General features: G+C 42.9%; 1 protein-coding gene across 2 annotated transcripts in view; it reads left to right on the top strand.

Moving 5' to 3' along the window:
• CRIM1 (cysteine rich transmembrane BMP regulator 1) overlaps positions 1–27,649 on the top strand; it is a 188,606-nt gene that overhangs the window by 18,050 nt on the left and 142,907 nt on the right. For both annotated transcript variants that reach the window (XM_042982178.1, XM_042982177.1), the window contains exon 2: positions 22,188–22,361. In XM_042982178.1, the coding sequence (XP_042838112.1) occupies positions 22,188–22,361 (174 nt within the window). The remainder of the gene's footprint in view (positions 1–22,187; positions 22,362–27,649) is intronic.

Genomic DNA, 27,649 nt, shown 5'->3' with positions numbered 1-27,649 from the left:
TAGACAGTTTGGGAAATAGAGAAGAGAAACTGATCCAAAACACTTTTATTCTGAACTTAACTAGTTTTGTGTTTTTGTATGTGTATATATCCTGTCTCGTCTTCCTCTGTGTACGTACCTTTTTTAAATCCTACGTCTTGTATATTCTTTCCGTTAAAATTAGATCAAATAAATTTTCCTGTGTCTCTGTAGTGTCCATTACTATAAGCTGATTAATCAAGATGTGCTGACTGTACCTTACTACTTCATTTTCTTTACCCTCTTTCATTTCCGGACTATCCATAAAAGGCAAAAGGAAAACAAAAACCAGTCTGAATTTCAGGTGAATTTAAGGGAAAATGTTATGTAGTCTTAACTTGTACCCATGAGTGCCTAAGCTCCCCAAGCACATGATAGTTGTCTCCTGTCCCCTCCCAAAGGATTTGACCACTTCCTACCTATGCCTGTGGTCCTTTGTGTCTGGGGTTGTGGCCTGAGGACGGTGGCCTTTAGCTGCTTGTCTTATATTCTTGCTACCACCAGGATTATGTTGACTCTGAGGACATTGAAGCTTTTTTTAACCTTTTCCTCTGTTAAGTAATGATTTGTTGGCTTTGTGCAAATAGCCAGCCCACTGGGTAGGGACATTTTTATTCTGTTACTTTTTTTGTAGTGCATTATTGGATTGCAAATATTTATTTAGGATGAAAGATGGATATAATTAACTAACTACATCCTAAATAGGGACTAGATACTGACTTCAAGATGAATTTGCAATCTTTGTGCTTTTCACACATTAGACATAGGCTCTTGTTGCCAATGATTTTCTCTGGGAATTTAAAACCGTTTTCCGTTTTCCACTTCCACCAATTTATAAATGAAAACTGGAGGCCCAGAAGTTATCCCATAAGGCACATGTATAAAACTGGGAAAAACTTGGGTCATTTTTGGAATTAAGTTTGTTGAAACTCTATCAGGGCAGCAGACTTTTTTTTCCCCTTGTATTATTGCCTGGTACATTAATAAATAGCCTTTACAACTCATAATTAGTTTCACATTCAAAAGGTATAGATAACATCTGTTATAATAGATTGCATTTCATTTCAGATTCATTTCTGTATTCTTTGTTTAAAAATTTCACAAAATCAATTGGCAAATAGTATGCAAAATCAAATCACGAGGCTTCATATATATTTTATATAAATTTGAAGTGCTTTTTAAAAGTAATTTTTTTTTACACTTATTTATTTTTGAGAGACAGAGGCAGAGCACGGGTTGGGGAGGGGCAGAGAGAGAGGGAGACACAGAATCTGAAGCAGGCTCCAGGCTCTGAGCCGTCAGCACGGAGCCTGACATGGATCTCCAACTCATGAACCACGAGATCATGACCCGAGCCGAAGTCAGCTGCTCAACCGACTGAGCCACCGACTGAGCCACCCAGGCGCCCCAGAAGTGCTTTTTGAATATGGTTTCTGAATTCTAAATCTTTCAAAATTCATAATTCGTGCCTGATTGATACCAATCAACATGCCCAATCCAGAAAACACTGGGCATGGATGGACCTGGCTGCTTCTTGGTTGGAGAGAGGACCCGTGTAGACTGCACTAAACCACAGCATATAATGTTTAAAAAGTGCATGTGCACAGCTGGATTTTAACAGACACTTTTTGGATCAACATATTTATTTAAAATAAGCACACTTTGTACTAAAAAAGTAATTTGAAGGTGAAATCACATTAAACCTAATAGTTTAACCCTGGATATTTGTGGAATTTTAGTTCTGTTATGGGACAGTAGCCATCATTAAAGTCAAGTATGTAAAATTTTTTAAAAAATCAAAGCACAAAGCTTAATATTTACATTCAACAGTAATAAGCAAAAACTTGACACCCACCACCGTCACCAAAATATGTGTGCTGACATTGTGTCTCAGGGCTCATAAAAAGGTGTGGGGAAGCTGACCTCTTTTAGGGAAAAGGTTTGTCAAGGTGGACGGGCGGTGGGACTCTCCTAAGGTTTGGTCCAACATAAGGCCTGTAGCTCCCGTTGTAGCAAATTTATAAAAATTGAAATCTTTTCATCATAGATTACCTCCAATACTGAACAGTTAATCATTAATCAGCTGATCTTTATTATCAACCAAAAACACTTGTGTTTTCATTTCACATGTTTCTCAACAATGTGATTATAAATGTCTAAATCAATGAATAATGAAATCGATCTGTATGTTCCTTGTCATATGGTGGAGAGTGAAGCCTCTGGCTTTTGGAGCTCCTCATTTGAACAGTTGGTGAGGGCTTGTACAGTGTCGCTGAGCTGCGTGTTTTTTGCTTACAGATCCCTGGAACTCGGCCAGCTTGGATGAGGGGGAGGAGGAAATTTTCGAGTTTGAGAGCCCTGGGTTTATTTCTGGCTGTTCAGAGGGGAGACAGTGGGAGAAGGCATAAATACAGTTTGAGGGAGGTCGCAGACTGAGAGGTTCACGCCAGGGGTAAATGCTGGATGGATTTGTTTATAGCTGTTTCACACTCTTACCTCTTGGAGTTGGTGCTTCCAAAGGGCGACTCTCAGTGTCTACATCTAGTTCGGTGGGTATCTCGGAAGCCTCTCCAAGCCCTAGTCCAACCACAGCCACTCTGTTCTTTTTCTTTCTGAACTTGTAGTCAAGTAGCTAACCTCCTGACCTGCCGCAAGACTTGATTTTTAAAAACAAAACACCATGCGTCTTGAAGAAAGGCAGTTATGTAAATACTAAATACATATAGCATTTGAGGTGGGAGTTTCGGGAGACGGGTTTGTGACTCTGTGTGTGCATCACCATCTCGAGTGCATTGAGAGGAAGAGAGGAAGAGATACCCCATACTGGGGCCCCCAAGCCCCCTAAGTCTTTTGTCTCTTTACAGGTTGGTCACTGACTTCCCCTGTGCAGGTTTTGAATTCTTTTCTCTTATACCCACCCTGGTTGAGGAAGTCCCACTTCCAACCACTGTCCTCACTCAACCCCCAGCTCTGCACGTAGGTGCTCTCTGCAGTTAGCAACCTGGGGACACTGTCCAGCCAGCCCAACCACAGCTCCCCTCACCCAGGGCACTTGGTGCCTTCTCCGGTGCCTCTGGCCTCACTCCAAGCACTGGCCCTGCCTCCTCTGCCCTGTTGCTTGCTCCCCAGACCAGGAGTCACCATCATGTTGGGGCATTTTACCTGCCTGTATGGCTAGCTCGTGTTCCCTCCAGTTGCCAGGGTGGGGTCTCAGGAAAACCTGGCCGGAGGAAATGCCTTCCTCAGGAGAAATGGAGATGTTGTTTCTTAAGGAGAAAGCACATCTATCAGTGAGAGACAACATTGAATGCTAGCAGGAGTTCAGGCTCTGTGGTCAGTCCATAATTCATCCTAGTGACTTGCCTGGTGCCTTACCCTGGCCAAGCTGCTTGACTTCTGTGCATAGTTTCCATCTGTAAAATGGGGATAATAATAGCATCTACTTCATTTAGGATGTTATGAGGCATAACTAAGTTAACTCACTTGTATACGGCATTGGAATAGTATCTTTTTGTGCCTCGGCATTGAACACTATGGCCTGTACGTAACAGGTGTTCATTAAATGTTGATTAAATGTAATATTCTGAAGGTAGAAAGAAAATGATTTCCCTGTCCCCTACCACAGAATAAAAGTAACATTTGGTTGCAATAAAAAATGTAGGCATGAAGACACCTACCCCCGGTTGGGAGCTGGGTGGTAGGATGTTCCGATTTAAACATCAATAGCAGTGTGCCATGATTTGTGAATCAGACCTAACATACTCGGTCTGTCACAAGTTTGACTAATGTTTACTGGCTCCCAAGATCATTTTGAAGGGACAGAACAGCTTAATAGTGATTTGTTTCCAGTAAGCGTTGCTATTGGAACATTTCAGATTCTAGCATATTTGATGTCTGTATTAAAACAGGCTTTGCCCTTTATAGGTTCACTCTGTTCTAATTTATGTTTGCTTGTAAGGTGGAAGATGGGTAGAAAGATGCTCTTTAATTGAATAGGTTCTTGCTTCTTTGTAGCCCACTCAGTGCCTATCATGGTGCCACGAAAGAAGTAGCTGCTCAGTAAATAATAAGTTAATGAGTAAATTGATGGTACATTTTTCTTCACATTGCATGACAGTGATGGCTCGAAGGTACCTGTGAGGAGGTCTTGTTTATGATTTTCCCTCAGGCAGTGCCCTGATATGACTGTCTCTTGCTGTTGGGTGATAGAGTATTGAATTTGAGGGCTGCTCTTAGAGTTGCTCCTCATCTGTAAGAGGAACAGATGGTCCCCAGGGGTCCAGGTGAGATAGTGCAGGCAGGGGCACCACCACACATCTTTGTGGTATCTGAGCCATACTCAGGATGAAGATCACAGCTCTAGCAGGAAGAGGTAAGTCCTTGTTTCTTAAGTTATGAAAGTTTAAAAGTTTGTGCTGATCATATTCCATGTGGCATGGACTGAAGAATGTATATCCCTGTATTCTCTTGGTAGGGACTGTGATCATAAGGGTAAGAATTTTTGACCCAGGACCTGGAGATTACAATTTGGAAAAGATGTGGGGTTTTTTGTTTGTTTGTTTGTTTTTTGTTTCTTTAATATTGTATTTATTTTGAGGGCGAGAGCTGCTCTGTTCTGTCAGCATGGAGCCCGAAGCAGGGCTCAGTCCCACAACTGTGAGATCACGACCTGAGCCGAAATCTAGGGTTGGATGCTTAACCGACTGAGCCACCCACGCGCCCCGGGAAAAGATGGTTTTAAAAAAGTGATTATATCCAGGGCACTTGGGTGTCTCAGTTGCTTAAGCGTCTGACTCTTGATCTTGGCTCAGGTATTGATTTCAGAGTTGTGAGTTCAAGCCTCCATGCCCAGTGTGGAGCCCACTTAGAACACAAACAAAACACCTCTAAAAAATAGTTATTTATTCAAAAAAATGGTATGTAGGACTGTAGCAATAGTTAGAATCATTTTTCTTTATGGAGAAATTTGGAGAACTTTAAACTTAACACACATACATGCTCATTCAAAGGAAACAGCTTGGCCCTACCTTCTTAAGTGCCATTTTTGTGGGCTATTGTCATTTTAATAATTTTTTTTTTTTTTTTAGGTCTTAGTGTATTCCAGAATTCTTTTCTTTTAACTATTAAGGTTCTCCCTCATTACTCCATTTTAAAAAAGTAAATTTATTTCAACCCAAATGAGTGCTGTGTGTTTCTTTTAAAAAATTTTTTTTTTTTTTAATTTTTAACGTTTATTTATTTTTGAGACAGAGACAGAGCATGAACGGGGGAGGGTCAGAGAGAGGGAGACACAGAATCTTAAACAGGCTCCAGGCTCTGAGCTGTCAGCACAGAGCCCGACGCGGGGCTTGAACTCACTGACCGTGAGATCATGACCTGAGCCGAAGTTGGCCGCTTAACCGACTGAGCCACCCAGGCGCCCCTAAAAAAAAATTTTTTTTTTTAATGTTTGTTTATTTTTGAGAGAGGGAGACACAGAATCCGAAACAGGCTCCAGGCTCTGAGCTGTCAGCACAGATCCCGACACGGGGCTCAAACTCACAAACCGTGAGATCATGACCTGAGCCGAAGTCAGAAGTTCAACGGACTGAGCCACCCAGGTGCCCAGAGTGCTGTATATTTCACAGGTGGTTTGAAGGATTCATCGTTTTATAAAAACAACAGAAGAGGGTAGGACTGCCTTTCCTTCTCCTCACAGCTCTCTCGCCCATATTGTGAGGTGGCCCATTGAAAACCTGATCTTCACGTGTCGTAGGGCGCTCTTGACGCACATCTGCCTGCTTCTGCCGTAGTTTCCACTCCACGCTCACAGGCACGAGTCAGCCCCGACAAGGAGTGGGTCTGTTGACAGTCCTGGGGAGCAGCACGTGGCGGGAACATGCACCTTTTACTGAACAGAACATGGAACGTTTTCTTATGAAGGGTAGTATCTACCTTGGGGGGTGAAGTCCAAATTGCAGTTAGTTCCAGATGATTCACCACACAGAAGGTGTGAGTGTTTGGGTCTTAGTAAATAAAAGGAGTATTCTGTGTTGAATCTTGGTTTGACAGGGAGGAGGTCATCATTGATTAGGAATTTTCTTTTTTCAATAAAGGGGATCACTTAGGATGAGATGGCTCTACACCAGGATACCTTCTTGTAGGATCATTGTCATCTTTTATGCAGAATTAATCTTTGCTATTGTCAGACTTGACTCACAAGGACTTATTACAAACAATTGTTGGCTTTAAAATAAAAAGGAAAGCTAGACATTTAGTTGGAGTATAGTGGGTGGTTTTTGACCTCTCAGGGGGTGTTGTTTTCTCCATGGAGTGTCTTATCTGGCTAACAGATGTTTTTTATGACTTCGTCTAACACATAAATGGTAGCCCTAAGTGGGTTCCTCTTCATTTATCCCCTCTCCCCAGCACCATTTCTCTTTTCCTTCCCTCCTGCCAAATTCTACCCCCGTCGTCAGGTGGCTGATGAACAGGCCGACCCCTGTCCTGAGTATGGCAGGATGTCAGTCCAGCCATGATCCCTCAGTCCCCATCCTCCGGGAGAGGAGTCCTCTTGAAGGTCTCTGAGGGGAGTAGGCGGCTCTGAGCCCAGGTTGAAGTTGGCACATTTACCTGTATTACCCAGTGACCAGTTGAGCTCCCAACTCCTCATTCCTGCCCAGCCTCCCCTCTTTGGGTTCCAGTGAACTGGAATTTCTGTGTTTGAGGAGTTCAGCACTGGGTACTACGTCATGGTGCTCCCAGCTGCCCACCGTAGGTCCAGGTGTTAAGTCCTGTCGTGCTGCAGTTGTTATCTCCAGAGGGTGACCGTGAAGGGAAACATATCCTGGAGCCTGATTTCATGAGCCTTGGGGCCCTGTAAGCAGGGCAAGTCGAGAGGCACATGAAAGGCCAGAGCCTGAGGGTTTGAGCCCAGCCCTCTACAAAGGTAAAACCCGAAGGACAGGGAAATCACAAGAAAAGCACCAAGAGAGTCTCGGGGATCCTGAGTCAGAGGCAAAGGAATCTGATTTTGCAAGAGGAGAATTTTGCTTTGGGAGGTTAAAGAAGCTTAGTTGCCTTCTGAGTGAAAGTGGCATTCTATTTGCTAGTCAAAATTACCTCAGACCTTGAGAATGACTGGGGTCAGGGAGGTATTGCTGCACCAGGAATCAGAGCATTATGGAGTTGGAAGGGTCCTCAGAAAAGCCTCTCTAGGCCAGCACCCTCATCTCACAGACTAAGGAACTGAAGCCCATGAAAGTCCGTTGTGTTCTCTTATGCTTTTTACAGTTTCTGTAGCACCTGCGGTGACAGCATCTACTTCAGAACCCAAGGAGGCTGAACGGCTGCTTCTTTGCCCACTCTGGAGGGGCCCCTTGGGACCCCTGTTGCCCTCACTGCCCCATGACCTCTGTCTCTGAGTAGTGGGCACAGCAGGCCGAATCGTCCTCTGCTGAACTTTTCCCTCCCTTCCTCCCTGCCTCCTTTCCTCACCTCCACCCCCCATGAAGGAATCCAGAACCCTCCTTGCCTGTGAAGCCACTGGAATGTAGCACTCTGACCCCTGGCATTGAATGTCCTGGATGGACCTGGCTTGGGAAACAGGAAAGACTCAGGCAAGGGGGAGGGGTGCCTCAGGGCCTTGGGGTGGGACAGAGGGCAAGGAGGTGCAGAGAAGCATGACCTCCCCAGGTAGGTCCTGCCTGACTCTCACAGCATGGGAGACCCCGCAGGCAGGGGTGCTGGGCCCCAAGAGGTGAGCTGCCAGGGGAACCCGGGTGCAGAGGAAAGGAGTGGAGGGGAAGTAGGGAGGAACGGACCAGAATACAGAGGAAACTCTTGTCACGAGAGGTGATAAAGGTGAAGGATGGAAAGAAGGAATGCCCAGGCACTGTCCAGATTGGATGCATTTCTCACTTTTGAAACCAAATGTTAGGAGATGGGGAAGACTCTCCTATAGAAAATTCCGCCCCACTTGGAGACTTCAGGCTCTTTAACATGCTTACCCTTTGGCAAGGCAGGTTTAGTGGAGAGGGTAGCTGCACATTCAGGTGTGCAGGCCAGATGACACTCACTGTCCCTTTCTGTTTTCTGTCAGTGTGCCCTTGACCACATTCAGGCCAGTTACCTCCCTTGAAGAGACTTTTAGAAACCCTGAGGTTCAGCCTCAGGTGATGTCTCCACCAGCTCTTTGCCCCTTTCCGGAATAAGGGAACCTTGCTCCCTCAACTTCTTCCCATTTAAAGCCTGCTGCATACGTAGGGTGCAGAGCCAGGGATCGGGCCGCCTCACGAAGCCCTTGTGGAGCCGTTAGCAGACTACACCATTGCCACACTGCACGTGAGTTTTGTCAGAATGACGGGCCAGCTTTCGGTTGAGGGTGTTTAAAATTAACTTCTGTGCTTGTGGGGAAGGAATAGGCACTATAGGTGGCAGAGTGTTTCTGAAACACCTTTGTAAGAGGAGAGAAATCACAACTGCTGCCATACGTGAAGGGATCGGGTTTCCTTTGCTTCTGGAATCTCTCTTTGCTGAGTCGGTTGACTCTTTCTGTGCTCAGGGTTGTCTTGAACACTAACCAGCGTTCGTTAGTCATGCCACATCCTGTCTGAAGTGAGGGTACTAATCTCCTTTCCTCCTTTCTCACATGACATGGTACGGAGCCCTAGGAATAGTGGCCCTGTGCTACGTAGTAATGTCTTGGCTATTGGGCTCATTCATCAGGCCTGCAAACCAGGGTATGTGACACCCCTTCCTCCACCCAGATAATACCAAAAGCCACCAGGTGAGGTCCAGCGGGATGCTGTAGGCAATACAGCAGGGAGGTGGGTCAGCATTTCACTACTGGAGGCATCATCTTGTGGTTGGCACTGAGCCCCTGCTGCTCTCCTATAAGCTGGGACGTTTAAAGCACTGCTTATGTGTAAGTTTGAAGCTACTTACCTCTGTATATTCTAATCCTTTGAAAATCGGCGATTCTTATTGTTAAGTAGGATATGGATTTCATCAGAGCATCCTTTGGGAATTGCCTGCCCTTGGCATTTTTCCTTTTATATCCCCCAAAACGTTAGTGTTTGAAACCTCTATTGAAGTTGATAGGCAATAATTTTTAACCTTTCAGGGAGGAGTTAAGGTAGACGTATTTCCACAGGCTGCTCATTTGAGCAGCTCTTCATGACTTAACACTGTAAAGACTTTAAATAGAATAACATTGCAGAATCATGATCCACCTCCCTTACTGCATATGGGAATACATACTGCTGTAGCATGTGGAAAAAGCACTGGGTGATTCACATGGGTTTGTGTTTCCTTTTGGAAGCAAATAATTCTCTGTGTGTGTTTATGTGTACATATGTTTTACTTTAAAATTTAGAAATATATCAGCCTTTTTCTTTGACACTGAAATGTTTTAAAATACCCAAAAGGTACCTGGCTTTCCTAAGTCCCCGATCGGCATGAATTATTATTGTACGGCTTATTTTTTTTTTAGTACCTCAGGTATTCCAGACAGATATGAAATATAAACGTTAACCTACATGCATGAGTATTGACACACTTAAACCTAAATCTTAGATGCCCACAGAGTGTCCTCAAAGCTGCTCTTTTTTCACGTGATACCATGAATAGAGAATGTCTCCTCATAGCGGTCACCTACTCCAATTTCCCATTCATTTCTCCATTCGGCAAGTGGAGATTGGGGCCTGCTGGGTGCTGTCCACTCATCTCAACAGGGTGTGGCTGTAGAAATGTGGGAGGCACAGTTCCTGCCCCCAAGAAGCTCAGAATCTAGCTGTAAGCAAACAGCTACAATGTCTTGGGATGAGTGAAGGGTTGTAGGTGGGAGAAAATTAAGTCAACTTCTTTGAGGAGAAGACATTAGTTGGGCATAGTAAGAATAGCAGATTTCCAGGTGACGGGGGAAAAGGAAAGGTGGCGCCACCTCAGAGGACATACAATCCTCAGAGTCCTACTGAAGTGAACGTCCAAAGTGTACAGAGAGATTTGACCGATTCAGGAAATATTTGTGGAGGGCCTACCGTGTGTTAAGGCCAGTTCCGGGTGCAGAAGATACAAATGTGAACAAGATAGATAAATACTCACCAGCCTGGAGCTTTCTGATATAGGGAGACAACATGAGTAAAATTAGTAATAAAATATACACCATGCCACGAGAAGGTAAGTGCTGTGCTGTGAACGGAGATTGCGTGACAGTGTTTGGTTTGCACTTTTAAACAGAGTGCTCGTGGAAAGTCTTGCCGAGCAATTGGGTGTGATCACAGACCCGAGGGACCGGGGAGTGAGCCATGCACATAGCAGGGAGAGGGTGTCCCAGGTACTAGTGCCTAGGCCCCAAAGCTTCCTTGGACTGGGAAGGAAGGGGTGCTGTCTGCACAGAGAGAAGTAACCTGAGGTTAGCAGGGGCTGGGCACATGCCTGGTTTATCAGTGTTGAGTGTTTGGACTTGAGGCTATGGGCAGGTGGGAACGCGTGAAAATTTTGGGGTAGTGTTGATAATCAATACTGTTGTCACCGCGATTCCCAAACCCAAGTACCCAGTGACTCGGTTAGGCATAGAGGTTCAATTTACTACACCAAGCAAACTCCAGTTTTATGAGAAGTGAAGTATGTTTTCAAACATATTTTTAAAGTTTCTTCATCTTTCTGTGGTCTTGTTATATTGACTTCATATGGTCTATTTCACACGAATCTTAGGGATTAAATGATTGCTCTGTATCGATGTTCAGTTCCTGACCTACCCTAAGGCAAAAGTCCTGCTTTTCATTGTCTCCTCATCTACGTTTGCTTTTAGGTAGAGAGTTCTAGGATGAATTTTAAGGACTTGGTGCCTTCAGAAATCAGTGTATCAGACAAGCCCCATGTTGCATGAGGTTTCTTATAGTCCACAGTTGTCTCTCTCATTTTTCATTTCTTGTTTATAGCATTACTTCCCATGTACACATCTTGTAGCAATGTGTTTTAAGATGTTTTAAGAAAAAAAAAGATTCAGGGGCGCCTGGGTGGCTCAGTTGGTTAAGCGTCTGACTCTTCGGCTCAGGTCATGATCTCCTGGTTTCGTGAGTTCATCCCCCGCATCAGGCTCTGTGCTGGCAACACGGAGCCCGCTTGGGATTCTCTGTCTCCCTCTTTCACTGCCTCTCCTGCACTCGTGCTGTCTCTGTCTCTCTCAAAATAAACTTTAAAAAAAATTAAAAAAAAAAAAGATTTAGACACATATACATCAAACATTCACTTATGAGACTGGCTAACAGTAGGAAATTGTAAACCATGCACACAAAATGGTGTTCACTGACTGTTGCTGGCAAATTGTGCTTTGTTGCTAGGACCAAGTTGCTACCAAGGAGATTCATGGCATGTGTTAGAGATAAATGAGATCAAATACAGAGATAAACGTGCCTAAAGAAAGAGCTTAAAGGTTTGGGGTTTTAGCCACATTATTTAGGGATGATATTCCTTCTAATGGTACTAGAGTTAGTGGTAAGGGTCAGAAATACAATCGTTGGAATTAATCTTGACCATTCTCCTGCTTCCTATCATCTTTCACTTGGTTTACTTTCAAGAATTCGGGTAAATTATTAAGGTAAAGTTCACAGCAGTGCTCGAGTTGATTTGTAAAAACATTCCTTTACAAAGTGATTGCTAACTGATTTCACAAAATTATTATCCTGAAAAGATTCCTTAATGCTACTTACAGATCATTACACCTTTTAAAGATCATCATTTGCACCTCAGGAATATTGCTGTATGTGAAGGCATTGTTGCCTTAGCAAAGAAACCCTTGTTTCCGGATAACAGTGTTTATATTGTTAGATTTTCTATCCTTGTGATGTTTCCAGAAGTGCTCTTGCAACTCCATTCCTGTTGGTTTAGAAGGTGTCATTGTGAGGGGCGCCTGGGAGGCTCAGTTGGTAAAGCGTCAGCTCAGGTCATGATCTCATGGTTCATGAGTTCAAGCCCTGCATCGGGCTCTGTGCTGACAGTGCAGAGCCTGCTTGGGATTCTCCCTCTCCCTCCTCCTCCCCCTCCCCCTGCCCCCCTCCCCCTCCCCTCCCCCTCCCCCTCCCCCCGCTGTCTGCCTCTGCCCTGCTCGTGCACTCTGTCTTCCTCAGTCTCTCTCAAAATAAATAAACGTTAAAAAAAAAAAAAAAAACAACGATGTCATCTCTTCCTGCCCCTGGGGTAGTGATGTCAGCAGTGGGCCTCTGGGCCATATTCACTAGAGTTGGGCTTCACCCAGAATGAGATGGGAAAAATAGAAGTGTTCCCTCCTTCCTTTTCCCTGATGTTCAGGTCCTCTGAACTCACTCAAACTTAAAATTTTGCCCAACCCTTTGACCAGCTCACTTCCTTACTCCTTCCATTCCTCCTCTCACCTGCTTGATGGTAGCCTACTTAGAGTTCAGGCCTAGGTTGCTCAGCCTCTGTCCTCAGCTTAATGTGTTTGTCTTGTGGTAAGTACCCAGCCTAGTCTCTGACACATAAAAATGTGGCTCCATAAATATTAGTTATCAGAAGATTCATCTTGAGGGGTGTGAAATATGCTTCATTATCTTTGCTAACTGTTCAGCTAATATAATGAAAAATTTACATTCTTCAAAGTGCTTATTTTCAAAGCGCTATGTTCATTTTGTTGTCCTTGTTTGAGATTCTCATCACATTTCATCTTTTCACTCTGGTGGTTCACACTTTAGGATGAATGCAATCAAGAAAAAAGGCATTCCCGTATCTAGTCTTCTGTTTTGCTCTCGGTCATTTGACTAACAGATTTTAGGTTAGAGCATATATCAATATTTATAAAACGGGACTGTGCATTATTCATATCCACAAGTACCTTTCTGGCAAGGAGCATTAATTTGTGTCACATTATCTCATTATGGTCATGATAGATGGAAGTAGAAGGGGGATAATACAGTTTATTATTTAAGTTATTATGTATTTACCTAACCATAGTTGAGGTATATTCATTCACTCAACATGTCATAAATCTTTATTGATCTGTGGAAGTTCTGGTTAACAGAATGTTGAGGTTGAAAGAAAATTTGAGTTAGTATTATTATTTTACAAGTAGGAAGATTGGCATCCAAAGATGTTTCTGAGTAATTGACTTTCTTCCCCTACCACCGAACTCATTTTCCAAAAAAACTATGGCACTGAAAGATTGCGATTGCTCTTGCCTTCTAACCTATTCCTGTTCATTCTCTCTGCAGATACTTATTTTGTTAAGCTACTCTTTGCTAAGTCCTATAATCACCCAATGATAAAAAGAAAAGAAGAGTAAAACTAGATCTTTCTTTAGCTTCAAAGAACCCACTTTCTAGTCGAGATTAGATGAGCAATTTCATTATACTGCCGTAAGTGAAGTAATTTTAATAGGTGTATAATAGAAAGTATTTCAGGGGAACAAACAGTTCGGTCCCTATGGAGTGGATGATGCCTGGAGAAAGGATTAATTACTGAATAGAAACTTCCAAAGCAAGTAAAGAGAAGCAGCTTTCTAAGCAGAGAGAATAGTTTGTAGACAGCCATGGTGTCAGGGAACAACCTGGGTCGTTCAGGGAGCACGTAATCAGTAGGCATTGTTGGAGGAAGTGGGGAGGAGTGGAACAGCTGAGGTTGAAGTGGGTTAGGACCAAATCTAAACAGACTTTGTCTTCCATGCCCAAGAGTTGGCTGTCAAGTTGGTGGACTTTATTTTGGAGACCTTGCTTCCCAACTCCATATCCTTAAGTTTGATGGGGCTATTCCTGTAACATCCCTATATGAACACACCCCTGTAGGCGAATGGAACTCTGTGAAGTTCTATTCTTATGTTCTGCATAAGAGATGGCTGATTACCTGGCTTAATCCATCGATGGCTTTTAGAGTATCTAGATGAAGAAAGGAGAGGTGACACTGATGAGCACCTCTGCAAGATATTTTTTTCCCTCCACCAAGATGTGTTCATTTCTAAGCAGGAGCACATTTGGTAACTGAAAACCAATATTCTTTGAAGCTGGTGAAACATGGAGTTACATGTTTTAATAGATATTCAAGCCCAGAGAAGACTGTGTTGCTTAATAATAACATCTGACTGAATAGAAGGTCAGCTCAGCCGTACACAAACATAGGCTCGGTGATAAGGCCTGAGACTTTCCTTAAAAAATATTGGGATCTAGGCTCAAAGCAGGGGAAATATAAGGGGGTGGAATTTTCCACCATAGGGTACAAAGTAATTGTAGCTCAGGAAATGTTTCCGTGAGCAATCAAATACCTTCATTATTTAAAAAATTTCCAAAATGTAACCATTTAATGTCTGACTTTGAGTAACTTCCTGGTAAAACCATCAAAGAGAAACTGACTTAAAAAATATATATTCATATGTCACAGTACTTGAATGAGTTGACATGCTATATGGGACTGTTAATCATAACCCATTTCTGAGATGTCTTAATCTTTTTGGAAGAGCCAGTTTTTAACTTGCTTTTATCTCTGTTACATTCATTTCCCTCATACATTTATTAGGCCCATCTTTCTTGTTTCTTTGGACTTGGCCTGTTGCTCTTTTTCTAGTATCTTCAGTTGAATGCTCTGCTCATGTTTTTTTTTTTTTTTTTTTAACTTTATTTCCTGTGAAATTTCCCTTTAAACACTGCCTTAGCTATTTCCCAGCAATGTTGACAGAGTATTTCTATTGTTCTTCATTTGAAGTATTTATTTAATTTACCTGTAATCTCCTTCCATTAAAAAAAAAAAAACACCCAACTTTTTATCATAGAAATTTCCAAATCTATTCAGAAGTAGAAACAATTGTATAAACACACAGAACTTCCACAGTTATAAATTCATGGCCAATCCTGTTTTAGTGTGTTGACACCCCAGCTAGTACATCCTCTAGGATTGAGGTGTTTGAAAGGTCCTGCAAAGTGATCTTTGTTGTAGTAAAAGTGCCCCTGGCTTGCCTTCCTATGCATAGTGACTGTTCTCCAAGCCTCAGACTGGTCTGATAAGTGAGAAACTATTTTATTTATTTTTTATTTCATTAAAAAAATTTTTTTTTTTAACATTTATTTATTTTTGAAAGACAGAGACAGATTGTGAGCAGGGGAGGGGCAGAGAGAGAGGGAGACACAGAATCTGAAGCAGGCTCCGGGCTCTGAGCTGTCAGCGCAGAACCCGACGCGGGGCTCGAACCCAAGAACCGTGAGATCATGACCTGAGCCCAAGTCGGACCCTTACCTGACTGAGCCACCCAGGCGCCCCAGTGAGAAACTATTTTAAATTTGAATTGTGACTACTCAAAGCATGTGATTCTGACAGCATTCCCAATAAATTGTTAGCATTGTACAATTTCATCCAAGACGGCAGAATCGAGGAAACATGAGCATGAACTCTAAAGGGACTTCATGAATTGTCCATTCCACCCCCTTTTTTGTAATGAAAAACACTGAAGCCTTGAGGGCTAAATGCCTTGTTCAGGGTTTCTTTGCAAACTAACAACAGAGCTAGGGCTGTGGTCTCCTGGGTCAGGCAGTCTCCATGAGGAGAACAGATGTCTGGGCTGTCTGTTTTTCTATACGCAATTTCAGACAGTTCCTAATTTAGGCAGAATTGTGAAATAGGGGAACTGCATTCTGTAGTCCTAGGCTCTGCTGCCTTCTTGTTGCACGAATTCCTCGCTTCTAGAGACACTTCTTCTCTTAAGCTTCTCTCTCTTCCTAGTAGCTTCCTGCTATCAAAAAGGAAATTATTGTTTTATTCATACGCTTGGTACGATTTTGGTTGAAATGGTAGAAAATTGTACTGTAAACTCCTGCTTCCTAGCATCTTGGATCCGTAGCCCTTTGCCTAGTTCTTGGTGTATAATAGATGCCATTATCTGTTTGAGGAACGAATAATTGGTGGATGGATGGATGGATGGATGGATGGATGGATGGATGGATGAATTTGCATTCTGTAGTTCATCTCTGGTCCTCTTTTGTTATTGTAAGGTGTCTGACAAAAATTACAGCAGTGGAACATACACTTATCATAAATTGACTTTGTAAATTGGATCCTGTTCGTTTTTCAGAGAATTCTTCACTTGGACATAATATGAATCAGTGGTCATGTTCGTTTGCTCTATATTTAGAGATTTGCATCAGTTTAAGAAGCTAGTCTTCCAAAAATGTTTGTGAGCGTAATTTAGTATTTCCGTCATTTTAGACCTCGGGTTTGTCCACTCTGGTATACAGTTACATGTGCCTGACATGGTTTCACTTTGTGGAAATGCCTGTAAAACAGATTTTTGCGACATGAATCATTTCTACCGATAACCATAATTTTGCCCTTCCTGCTTTGTGCTGATTACAGCACCAGGAAGAGGGAGAGGGAAGCACTGACTTTTGGGACATCCGCCTTAAGCTTGAAGCAGAGAGAATGAAAACTCACTGCATTAGATTCCTCCTTGAGCAGAACTGAATGCCTGATAACAGCCAGCCCAGAGCTGGGGGAGTTAAGAGCAGCAATTTTACATTACACTGGAGTTTCTAGGCTGGCATGGAAAGAGATGCCAGTATTAGCTATTTGCATCTTACTGTAGCCACAGGGATATGTGAACAGCTGGAGAATTAATTTGATATATATTCCCAGAAGCTTCTCCTCTGCCAACAGAATTCCATTACTGTGAGCTTCTGAGTGTGTACTGTGAGTTTGTTTCTTGCCTTTTAATATCTGCTATGGCATATTTCTGGTAAGTGGATTGCCACATAATGGGGTGCAGCTATATCTTGGTTTGGAGTAAACTCCATTAACCTAAGCTGATACAAGGTAGAAAAGGTAAGGCTTTGAATATACAAATGCCTCTGCCTTCAGGAAGTCAGAGATTTTAGGTGAACACACAGTACTGTGTCCAGTAAATGCAGTCACACCTGAAGCATTTTATTCCGTATTAGTGGAATTTCAGACACCAGCACGCAGATGGAAAGATATTTTGAAGGCCAGAGAGGTGGGATCCAGGATTAGTCAGGCCAGGGTTGCCGTGGCTGGTTCCTAGAGCTCCTGGACCTGCTGTTTCCCAGATGTGAAGTTGGATGTCTCCATACTCTGGATGTTTTCCACATCCTCTTCCCCAATGCCCTCTTTCCTACCCTCAGGATTGAAACTCCTAACTAGCCCTTGCATTTAAAATCTTTTTTTTTTTAATTTATTTTTTAATGTTTATTAGAGAGAGAGAGTGAGAGAGTGAGAGAGTGAGAGTGTGCAAGCGTGAGTGGGAGAGGGGCAGAGAGAGAGGGAGACACAGAATCACAGAATCCGAAGCAGGCTCCAGGCTCTAGGCTCTGAGCTGTGAGCACAGAGCCTGATGCGGAGCTCAAACCCACGAACTATGAGATCATGACCGGAGCCGAAGTCGGATGCTTAACCAACTGAGCCACTCAGGCGCCCCAAAATGTTTTACGTCAAATGTGGAAGGAGGGAATTTCAAGCATCATCAAGAATCCTAGAAGATGATTTGTGGAATAGAAAGAACCAATCCAAGACAAGACTGAATGTGACTGTTGGAAGGACAGGTGTTTTTGCTTTGGCATCATGTGTGCACTCTTAAAAAACACATTCTGCAAAATCATTTACTACACTAAAAACAAGAGGGATGTTGGGAAGGATCGGGTTAAGGACAGGTCAGTCAAAACCTATGGAACTGTATACAGAGAAGATAAATACAGACAATGAGAGTCCAAGTAAAAATACTGACACAGGTAAGCCCCCCCCCCCCATAGCATTTGCACCTGGAGCCCAGACAGCCCACCCTTTGCTTGCAGCCCTACATACTCCCAGGCTCCTACTGCTTCCTTCAGGGCATGGGACCTTGAAGACAGTCACTTCCAATAGAGACCAGGTTGATCAGAATTAAACCTAAGATCCAAGGGTAGTTTCTTCATCATATTTAAATACAGGGGAAATGTCTCTAGTTTTTTCATTTGCATTTGTAACCTGCCTGCGTAGTTTAATGTCATGGAAAGTTCAGCCACTAGAGCAGTCATTTCTTGCACCAAAAAAAGAAATTTAAACAAGATCATCAGCCTTTTCTTAAGGTGTTCGTTATTGCTAAGACTTTTCCTTTCATTGTGAGAAAACTTGCTCTTGATCTTTTCATAGCATTAATGTGCTGAAAAAAATCAGGTATGAGTCTATGCAACTTTTGCATTTTATTGACTTCGTTTTCCTTTTTCCCAATTACATATTGGCTAAATCCCACTAAAGGGGTATGTCTGTTTATGGTTTAGCGTAACCGTCAGGAGAAGAGGTACCCGACGTCCTTTGTTGTCTCTCAGACTTGGAGCCTATGCTGTCTTGGCCCAGGTGTTATCAGCAAGACATGCTCTTTAGACAGCAACCCCTGGGCGATCCCAAGACCTTTTCAGGTAATACATGAGGTCCAAACTGTTTTCATAGCAGTATAAAAATATTACCTTTATTCTGTGTGACAGCATTTGCAAAGGCACTGGTGATCAGGCTGCTGATATCTTAGCGTGACACCATGTACGTATGTCCCTGCCACTCATTACACATCTTCTTACGTATCATGTTACTGTTCTGGGGGGTGAAATGGGACAAGTGTGTGAAGTAATTCTGTTTCAGAAATACCTGAAATACAGTGGTTGTCTCGAAGTAAAGCATCATATTTTGAGATGTCTTCTAAACATCCAAGTGGAGATGTCCCATTAGCAGTTATACATACCTGTCTTTTCACTGCAGTACTTAACGTATTTGGACATGTTTGAACATGCATGAATTTTAATTCATGCATGAAATCATTAGATTTCTCTCCTATTTAGAAAAATAATTCAACATCCTGATTTGGTAATTTGCAGGAGTTACAAACTAAAAGATACATTTGCAGAGGTATCTCAGTGATCTTTTCAGTCTAGGAGACTATCTTGTCACCTGGAGAGTACCCAGAAAAAAGAAAAAAAAAAAACTACTTGAAATAAATATTTAAAGGGCAGTATTCCTGTTTTTAACTTCTTTTTTTCACCTGCTGACCGGTCCAAGGAGAAATCAGGAATCAGAGAATTAGAGCCTTGATCCTTGGGTCATATATGTGGATGTACATAAGAGAGATTTAAAAACATCAAATTTGCCAGGCACTGTCAGAAGAACTCTTGGGCCCAGATTTGATTTCTGTAATCAAACCTCACTAAATCTTTGCTTTGAATCCCTGTTGATTGGCCGTTAAATTAAAGTATGATGTCCTGTGATAGAAAAACATAGAAGTCTTTGTCTCCAAAGCATGTTGTACTTGATCTTATAAAGCAGTGGTTGCTAAGGGAACTATTTGCCAAGAAGAAAAACAAAGTATTGATTAGAGTGGGGACATAGAATTGAAAAACTTTCCTCAGAAAAGAAAATAAAGGTATATAAGACATCTTGGGGTTCAGAGTCCAGTGCTTCCTAACTAGACATGGTGGCCTAACATTTTTGAGGAGATGGTCAGGCTTCCCTCTGCACACTCACGAGCAGGCTCTTGCTGCTGCCGACAGGCTTCTCCTGGGAACAAAGCAGGAATCAGTAAGGAGCCAGGAAGAGTGTCAACGGCCATTTTTTAATTGTGATTCCACATTCAGGGAAAATGGTCTTCCTCGAAAACGCATGGACCATAACATTGACCAGACCAATGACATGAAATACGTGACGGGATTTATAGTATAGTGTGTGTGTGTGTGTGTGTGTGTGTGTGTGTGTGTGTGTGCGCGCGCGCGTGTGTGTGTGTGTGCGCGCGCGCACGCGCATACATGCACACAAATATATGTTACAGTACTATATATACAGTTATTGAACACTGTATTAAGTTCTGGGGTCAAGGGGATTCAAAGTTGGATGAGATCTGACTTCTACACACAAGGACTCTTACCTAGTGGGGAAGTTTGACTTACATAAAGCTATCGTCATAGGGGACCAGAGGTCGGCGCACATGCCTGAGGAAGCATGGAGAAGACTTCTCCAAAAAGGTGATGTTTGAACTGGGTGTTCAAGGATGAATAGGAGTTACGGGTGGAAGGGAAAGGAAGGGTTCTAGGCAGATGATACTCCATGAGCAAAGGTGTGGAAGCAGTGATGAAGAGTTTGTAGTGAGAATTGCAGTGTGCCTAGGGCATTGGGATATGTGAGGGCTTGGTGAAAGAGAAGTCTGTAGAAGTAGAAGCCATACGATGAAGAACCTTTTATTCTGCAATAAGAAGTTTGGGCTTTTCCTTGTTGGCAAGAGAGAACCATGGGGCAGGTTTGTTTTTTGAGGGCGATGACTGGGATGATGGTGTGGGGAATGGGGCCATGGAGGGACAAGAGGATGGTGGCTGGGAGACAGGTGAGAGAGGATGTTGCAGTCCTTTTAGGACAATGATGTCTTCGGGGAATTCTAGTTCTAATGGAGGAAAGGGGGGTTTACTGTGGGGGAAAATTGGAATCCACTCGATTTGGTGATAGATTAACTGTGTACATATTTATAAAAAAAGGAATAAAAATTCCTTTTTAGAATATGATGGGGGAAAAGAGAAACAGAAATAAAGGAGAGATAGAAGAGAAGAGGTAGTTTTCTAGTGGGTCAGATGTTACTTGATTTCTTATAAGTTTTTAAGTTCCTAGGGTTGAACTAACTTGGAGTTACAAATGTGAACATAAAGTCCCCAAAATGTCTTCATGACAAATGTCACTGAACTAGATTAGGGGAGTGGTACTAATAGCATGTTCAACTGCCACGCATTCTATGCTGTAGCCGAAGACTAAATTATCACCTACGTTTCCGTGTTGTCTCATTGTGTTCTTTTCTGGTTTTCCTTTCAGGGCAATTTAGTAATTTTACTGTTGTCTCAAAGATAGGAATGCACCTTCGTGTGTTTACACGTTATTTCTAAACGCAAATACAGGCTAAACAGGAAAACAGATTTTAAAACAGATAAGTGATGTTTTTGTTGAAACTTCTAAAATCGTTTTTACTAAGAGTTGAGACGTGGATCAAATAAGTGAGCCTGATCTGAAATCAGAAGAGAGGAGGTTTTCTATTTTCCGTTTTCAAAGAATTGCCATGAAGCTCTTTATGTTGTAAATGATGCCTTTCTAAAGACTCATTGACAAGAAGATTATTTCAGTGAGGGAGAACTGCCTTTGGCCTAACTTATGCAGTGAGTTAATGATGTCACCAGAAGTAAAATTTAGCTGTAAAAAAATTATAGCCATTTGTTTACACTGTCTTCTAGGAAAACACTTTCTGAAGATGGCTTTATACCTGCTGCAGTTTGCAACATATTTAAGATATCTTAAATTCAAACACTTTTAAAAATTCACTCCAGATATGGTTATCAGAAGCATGTTTACTCTTTAACAGTTAGTACCGGGTCAAGGCACGATAAAGCATCTATTAAAGATAATGTTAAGGGGGGGAAACTGATAAAATGTCCCAGAGATTCGTAGAGTCTGGTTTCCTAGAAGAGGTGTTTGAACTATGAAGAGTAGCATTAAAGATTGAGTCAGCCTGTGATTCTGTCATGCTTGTTTCATTTGTCTGAGCTGAATCCCATGAAAGTAGGTCTGAGATCTCCTTTGTTTCTTATACTTGACTCCATTCCATGACCAGGATACTGATTTGATCTTAGCCTAGCCTTCACTAAACTGTGGCCCTGGCTTTGGTTTTGGGCATTGGTGGACATGAGCATCCGAACTGAAATGCGTTGGAGAAATATCCACCGTGGTATCTGTTCTCGATTCTTTTGGTGGTCTTCGTTTTTATGTTTATTAGTTGTCTTGATGTGTTAAGTTGCAGAGCTGTTTTAAACCTATAGCTAGTCTCTACCAGATGGAGTAAAAAAAAATTGTAGATTTATTCATTTTGTAGATTGACAAATGTGACTCCTGTGATTTTGTTGAAAGTAGGAAAATCCAGGAATCTTTGTTTAAAATAACACATAAGAGAGGTGGTAGTTTTTGATCCCAAAACACTGGCTATTTAATGTCTACACGTGTGGCTGTATTTCCTTTTTCTCGCTTACTAGGAGATTGGGTTTCATTCGTTTGTCAAATTGCAGCCAAATCGCTTTTCATAAATTGAGGTGTCAATATCAGGTGTTAATCTTGACATCTTTGCACACTTTTGCTCTCAAACAGGCCTTTGAATGAAGCTGCAAGCAAATATTATGTGGCTGTTCGTTGTTTTACAGATGAGAACTGGGACGATGACCAACTGCTTGGTTTTGAACCCTGCAACGAAAACCTCGTGTCTGGCTGCAATATAATCAATGGGAAATGCGAATGTGACACCATTCGAACCTGCAACAATCCCTTTGAGTTTCCGAGGAAGGATATGTGCCTTTCAGCTTTGAAGAGGATTGAAGGTAAGTACTGATTTTTTACAACTGTGAGGCCTAGCACCGTGTGACTCCGAGTGGTGGTGGTGTTTGAGCTTGAAGAGGCAGAGACACACTTGCAGAGGTTGGTAGCTTTTAGAACCGCAAACAGAATGCAGAAAGTTGACTGGGTGCTGATGTGATGATGTGTGTATTGTGTGCACACGTGCATTTGTGTTCCTGGATGCCGTGGAACGGGGTAGTGCTGTCATCGCATGAGCAGGGCGGTCCATGCCAGCTTGCCTGGGTCACCTCTGCGTAATGGATGATTTCACGAGTGGTGTGCTTGAGATCGGCATCTGTCGTCACCAGGTCCATTCTGCTTGATTTACCATAGCATGGTGTTCCATGAGGAGGGTGCTAATTAGAAACGCAGCTCATCTGGCAAGAATGTGTATCTCTTTAGCAGAGACGGGAGGATCACACGGTGATGGTTGAACACTTACGTTGAACATCGGTGTGGATGGGTCATTGGGTGCTTCACCTGTGAAATGAAGTCAGAAATTACACTAAAATAACAAGAAAATTAGGGGCGCCTGGATGGCTCAGTTGGTTGAGCGTCTGACTGCAGCTCAGGTCATGATCTCAAGGCTCCTGAGTTGGAGCCCCGTGTCCGGCTCTGTGCTGACAGCTCAGAGCCTGGAACCTGCATCGGAATCTGTGTCTCCCCCTCTCTTTCTGCCCCTCCTCCACTTGTGCGCGTGCTGTCTCTCTCGCTCTCTCGCTCTCTCTCTTTCTCTCTCAAAAATAAACATTAAAAAAATTAAAAAACAAATAAACAAGAAAACTATACTAATACAGTCCATAACTTTTGCACATTGCTGCATAAAACCTAGACGAAGGGTTGGAGAGTTGGAAGTATGATTCCTAACTACAGTAATCATGGGTGGCATGCCCAGAGAGTTTGGTGCCATGGCTTGCAACCAGGCTTAACAAAGGGTGAAGCCTGGGCTTGGGTCTCAGCCCTGCCCCAGACCAGCATGGAACTTTCTTCTAGCTCCAGGTTCCTCTAGAGGGGGGAAAAAAAGAGGAGAATGAGAAAAAGAAAGAAAAGAGCTGAATGAACGTGATGTCATTCTAAGATGGAGAGATTGGTAATGTGGTTTGGAATACCAAGGATTTGTGAGGTCTCATGAGGGCAGTACAGCAGGACTGACGTTTTTGAATTGTATTAAGTTTCCAACTCCTATTAAATGATAATAGAGGATAAGAAATTTACAATAGCCTCTCAAATAGCAGAAGTACAAATTTCTCTTTGTAATTACCAATACTGCTGAATCATTAGAAGAGATTATAGTAGGAAACAATAGAAATAAAATTTTAGAACTGCAGAGAGTCTTAGGTAGATACCATTTAGTCTGGCCCTTAAATTTGAGAATTGGAGAACTGAGCTCCACGCAGTTGGTCAGTAAGAAGCCTAGGAGTAACCATGTCACGTGTTCTCATCTACGTCATCACGTTAGACAGCATGTTCCCTAACTCGTTTTCATTGTCTTGTGGCTCTGCCCTCACCCCTGTCCCTACCTCACTGCCTTCCGGGAAAAAAAGTATTTCGCCTATCTTAGTGTACGTAAACTTTCAGGGAGATAGATGTAGTTAGTGGTCAAATATCTAGTTAGACATACTTAAAATCACATTATATTAAGTAATATAGCAATTTAGATTATTTTTGCCACTCTTCATTTCACAAAGCTGGGTTTTTTGTTTTTTGTTTGTTTTGTTTTGGTTTTTTTCCTCAAATGTTTTAAATGCGTCACTGTCGCTGTCGCTGTCATTGTCCTCTTTTGGGCTACCTTCCAAGTCCTATAACACCCTATTCTTCAGCACACTCTCTTCCCTACTGTCTAAATTGTTTGAGATGTAGCAGATTTTGAATTTAAGTTAGCACATGAAGTTTTGTTCAGAACTCTGTGTCTTTTGACATAAAACTGGGACAGTTGCATTTTTAATTAGTTAGGTGTATATTTATGATCTTTACGGTGTGGAAATTAATGGCATTGATTTTTAAAGTGATTCTAAATAGGCTGTTTACAAGATCTAGCACTTTCCAATTTTGAGAGCATTCCCTCAGGAATAATTACTGTAGCTGATTAAATTTCTTTACCTTTTGTTGTTGTTGTTAACAGATTCTGTCAGATGGCCTCTATGTAATCCAAAAGTAGAATTGGTTGAGGTCATTTAAGGTTAATGTATCTTCTACTTTTGTGTTTTTCAAAATAAAGCACCTGCAATATTCAAGATCTTATAAGAAGTCAGTATTAGGGATTTCCCTTTCCTGAGAAACAAGTTTGAAGGAAAAAGCTCAACCTATATTCGAGTTTATATTGCATATGAAAGAATTAGTGATGGAATACTGCTGTATCCAATTAAGTCGTTAATAGCAATGGAGACTTGGAATACTTCTAGCAGTTTAGGGCCAGAGAAGTGTGGCCCGGAGTTGCAGGGAAGGGTGTGGAGGAGGTAGAGGTGGAACGATTTAGAACATGCATGGTGATGGATTCTAGGAAGGAGAACAATGTGGACAAAAGAATGCAACCTAGAAATGAGGCCGCATGCCTCATGTAAGGCATGTGGGACGCTGGTCTAAGAGAACGAGGTTTTATATTGACAGGTTATAGGAAATAAAGATGGGGAGGCGGCCTGGGACCAGGCGGCCTGGGACCGGCAGCTTCAAATAAGGAGCTTAAGCCTGGTAATAGGAACTATCAGAAACCACTGCAGTTTTATGAGCAGAGCCTGGCGAAGTCAGTGATGGGCAGACTGGGGTGGTGGGGTTAGCAGGGGAGATACTGCAGTCCGGAGGCTCGCCGGAGAACTGGTTCAGTTACTGAGACGCAGGGCCAAGAGAGACTGGACTGGGGGCTAGTGGGGAAACAGCAAGGAAGAGGTGGGTACGCACCGTTTTGCTGAAAGAACCTACGGTATCTGCTGACAGGGGAAGGATGAAAATGCACGAAGATGATTCTAGGCTTCCCAACCTGCAATGCCACAAGAATGATAGTACAGGTTATGGAGGTGGGGAGACTTCTGAGATGTTTGTGACGACATGGAACTGGAGAATGGGGCGTTTGTTTTAGGGAGACATAGAGTCCAGAGGGGCTTTAAATCTATGACAGATACGACAGCACGTTTAATGACAATGATCTAGTAAGAAGTGAGAAAGCAGTTAATGTAAGAAAACGCGTGATTTGCAGGAACAAAGTGAGGAGAGAGGAGCATGATTGTTTCGTTTTCTCAGAGACGGTACAGACAGCAAGGTCGTCCGCTGACTCTGAGGGGGAAAAGAGGTGTGAAATACTGAGGAGGGGGAGAGGGAGAATGTAAATTCATCTCAGAGAGGGGCAGGTGCATTAACCAGGGAAGCGGATTAGGGTTCCCACTAGTGCCCACAGCTTACTTGAGGCTAGCGGTTATAAATTTGCAAGGCAGCCCGCCAACAGTCGTGTGCCCCCTCCAGCCGCGGTGCAGGTGCAGTGGGGGTGGAGGGAGCTGGGTTTGGCCAGGGGTGGGAGTTTCCCGGTACATTTGATAGGAAGAGAGGGGCCCAGAGCCGGAGGGTCACGCAGGAGAGTGTTGCTGTGATAGACGGGCCCCCTGGGTCGGGAAGGACAGAGCGGCGAATGGGGAAGACACAACTCTGTGCGGCAGGCGCGCAGTCTCATCGCGTGTGCTTCACGCCCACGAGGTTTTATTTTTTAAAGGGGAAAAGGAAGAGTGATCGAAAGTGGCAGCGAGAACACAGGGGACACCAGCCCCACCCTCAGGTTTGTGGAGTGTGGGAGATGAAGCCATCTCTACTTGAGAGGACGTCAAGGGACAGAGTAGCCAGGGAGTACCAGGTTTCAGTTAAGACACAAAGGTGAGGGGACAATGATGGCAGAGGGGACTCCGGTGATGACAGACCCATGAGTTCTAGAAGGCATGGTAGAAGGATTTGGGAGGGAGGGTTGTGCAGGGCGTGGATGAATTTTGCAGAGCCCAGTGAAGATAAGAATCCAGTAACGATGGGTGACCTGGTAGTTTAGACTTGGTTCTTGGTGTTCTCTTGTGGGAAGATGAATAGTTAGTTCTGGTTAAAGCCTTCTTTTTAGGCCCATTCTTCTGGGCACTTTGTAGAGCTTACATGTACAGTGTTGGGGGTGGGGCAAAAAGAATAGTATTCTGGCCAGAATGTAATGAGAAAACACGGGTCTCCCATTTCCATGCTTTGGGAGTAAATTCTGAGCATGAGTTCCAAACATAATGACATCAACACTTTAAAAAATGTGTGGATGTCCTTGCAGGGCATTTCAATATCATATTTATAGGTTTATAAAGAATACTGGCAATTTCTGGGTATTAAAATGTTACTATGTTTTGCTTAATTCATTTAAAAGGGAAAGAGGGGCGCCTGGGTGGCTCAGTTGGTTAACCATCCGGCTTCAGCTCAGGTCATGCTCTTACAGTTAGTGAGTTCGAGCCCCACATGGGGCTGTCAGCACAGAGCCGCTCCAGATCCTCTGTCTCCCCCCTCTGCCCGTCCCCGTCTCGTGCTCGCTCATGCTCTCTCTCAAAAATTAGTAACAATATAAAACAATTTTTTAATTTAAAAAAAAATTTAAAGGGAAGGAGTTGGTCCTGGATTTTACCAAATGTTTCCTTTCCTAAAATATATGAACAAGTCACCATAAAATCAGTTTGTCACGAATTTAGAGACAACAGGATACAACCATCCATGGCTCCATGCAGAATGGTTTGCCAGAATCCTGTGTATTTCTTCAAGGAGAAGGAAGTCTAATAAATGGAATGACCTGCAGGTCATATCACCTTGATAATAAAACATAATAATTCTATGCTTCACTGTCTGTTCATCCTTGGTTTGGTCTGTGCTGTACTGAGCTTCACGAAAGTTCAATTGTTGTACCATCAGAGGAGGGGACAAAACTAGCGAGAGCAGTACCCATCTCTGCAGTTGCTGCAAGGGTTTTCTGGAGGGGCTGCTCTGAGCTTAATAATTACAGTCAGAGTGGATACCAAAGATTTCCATGATACAGTGAAGAAGGTGGGCCTTTAAGTTTGTATATGTCTCCACGTTGGGGTCAGTGGCTTTTCTTTTTTTTTTTTTTTTTAATTTTTTTTTTTTTTTAACGTTTATTTATTTTTGAGACAGACAGAGCATGAACGGGGGAGGGTCAGAGAGAGGGAGACACAGAATCTGAAACAGGCTCCAGGCTCTGAGCTGTCAGCACAGAGCCCGACGCGGGGCTCAAACTCACGGACCATGAGATCATGACCTG

This window comes from Panthera tigris, chromosome A3 (assembly GCF_018350195.1).
Source record: "Panthera tigris isolate Pti1 chromosome A3, P.tigris_Pti1_mat1.1, whole genome shotgun sequence".
In the NCBI taxonomy this organism is placed as follows: domain Eukaryota; kingdom Metazoa; phylum Chordata; class Mammalia; order Carnivora; family Felidae; genus Panthera; species Panthera tigris.
The sequence above is the reverse complement of the archived record's forward strand: the minus strand, read 5'-3'. Positions and strand labels throughout refer to the sequence as shown.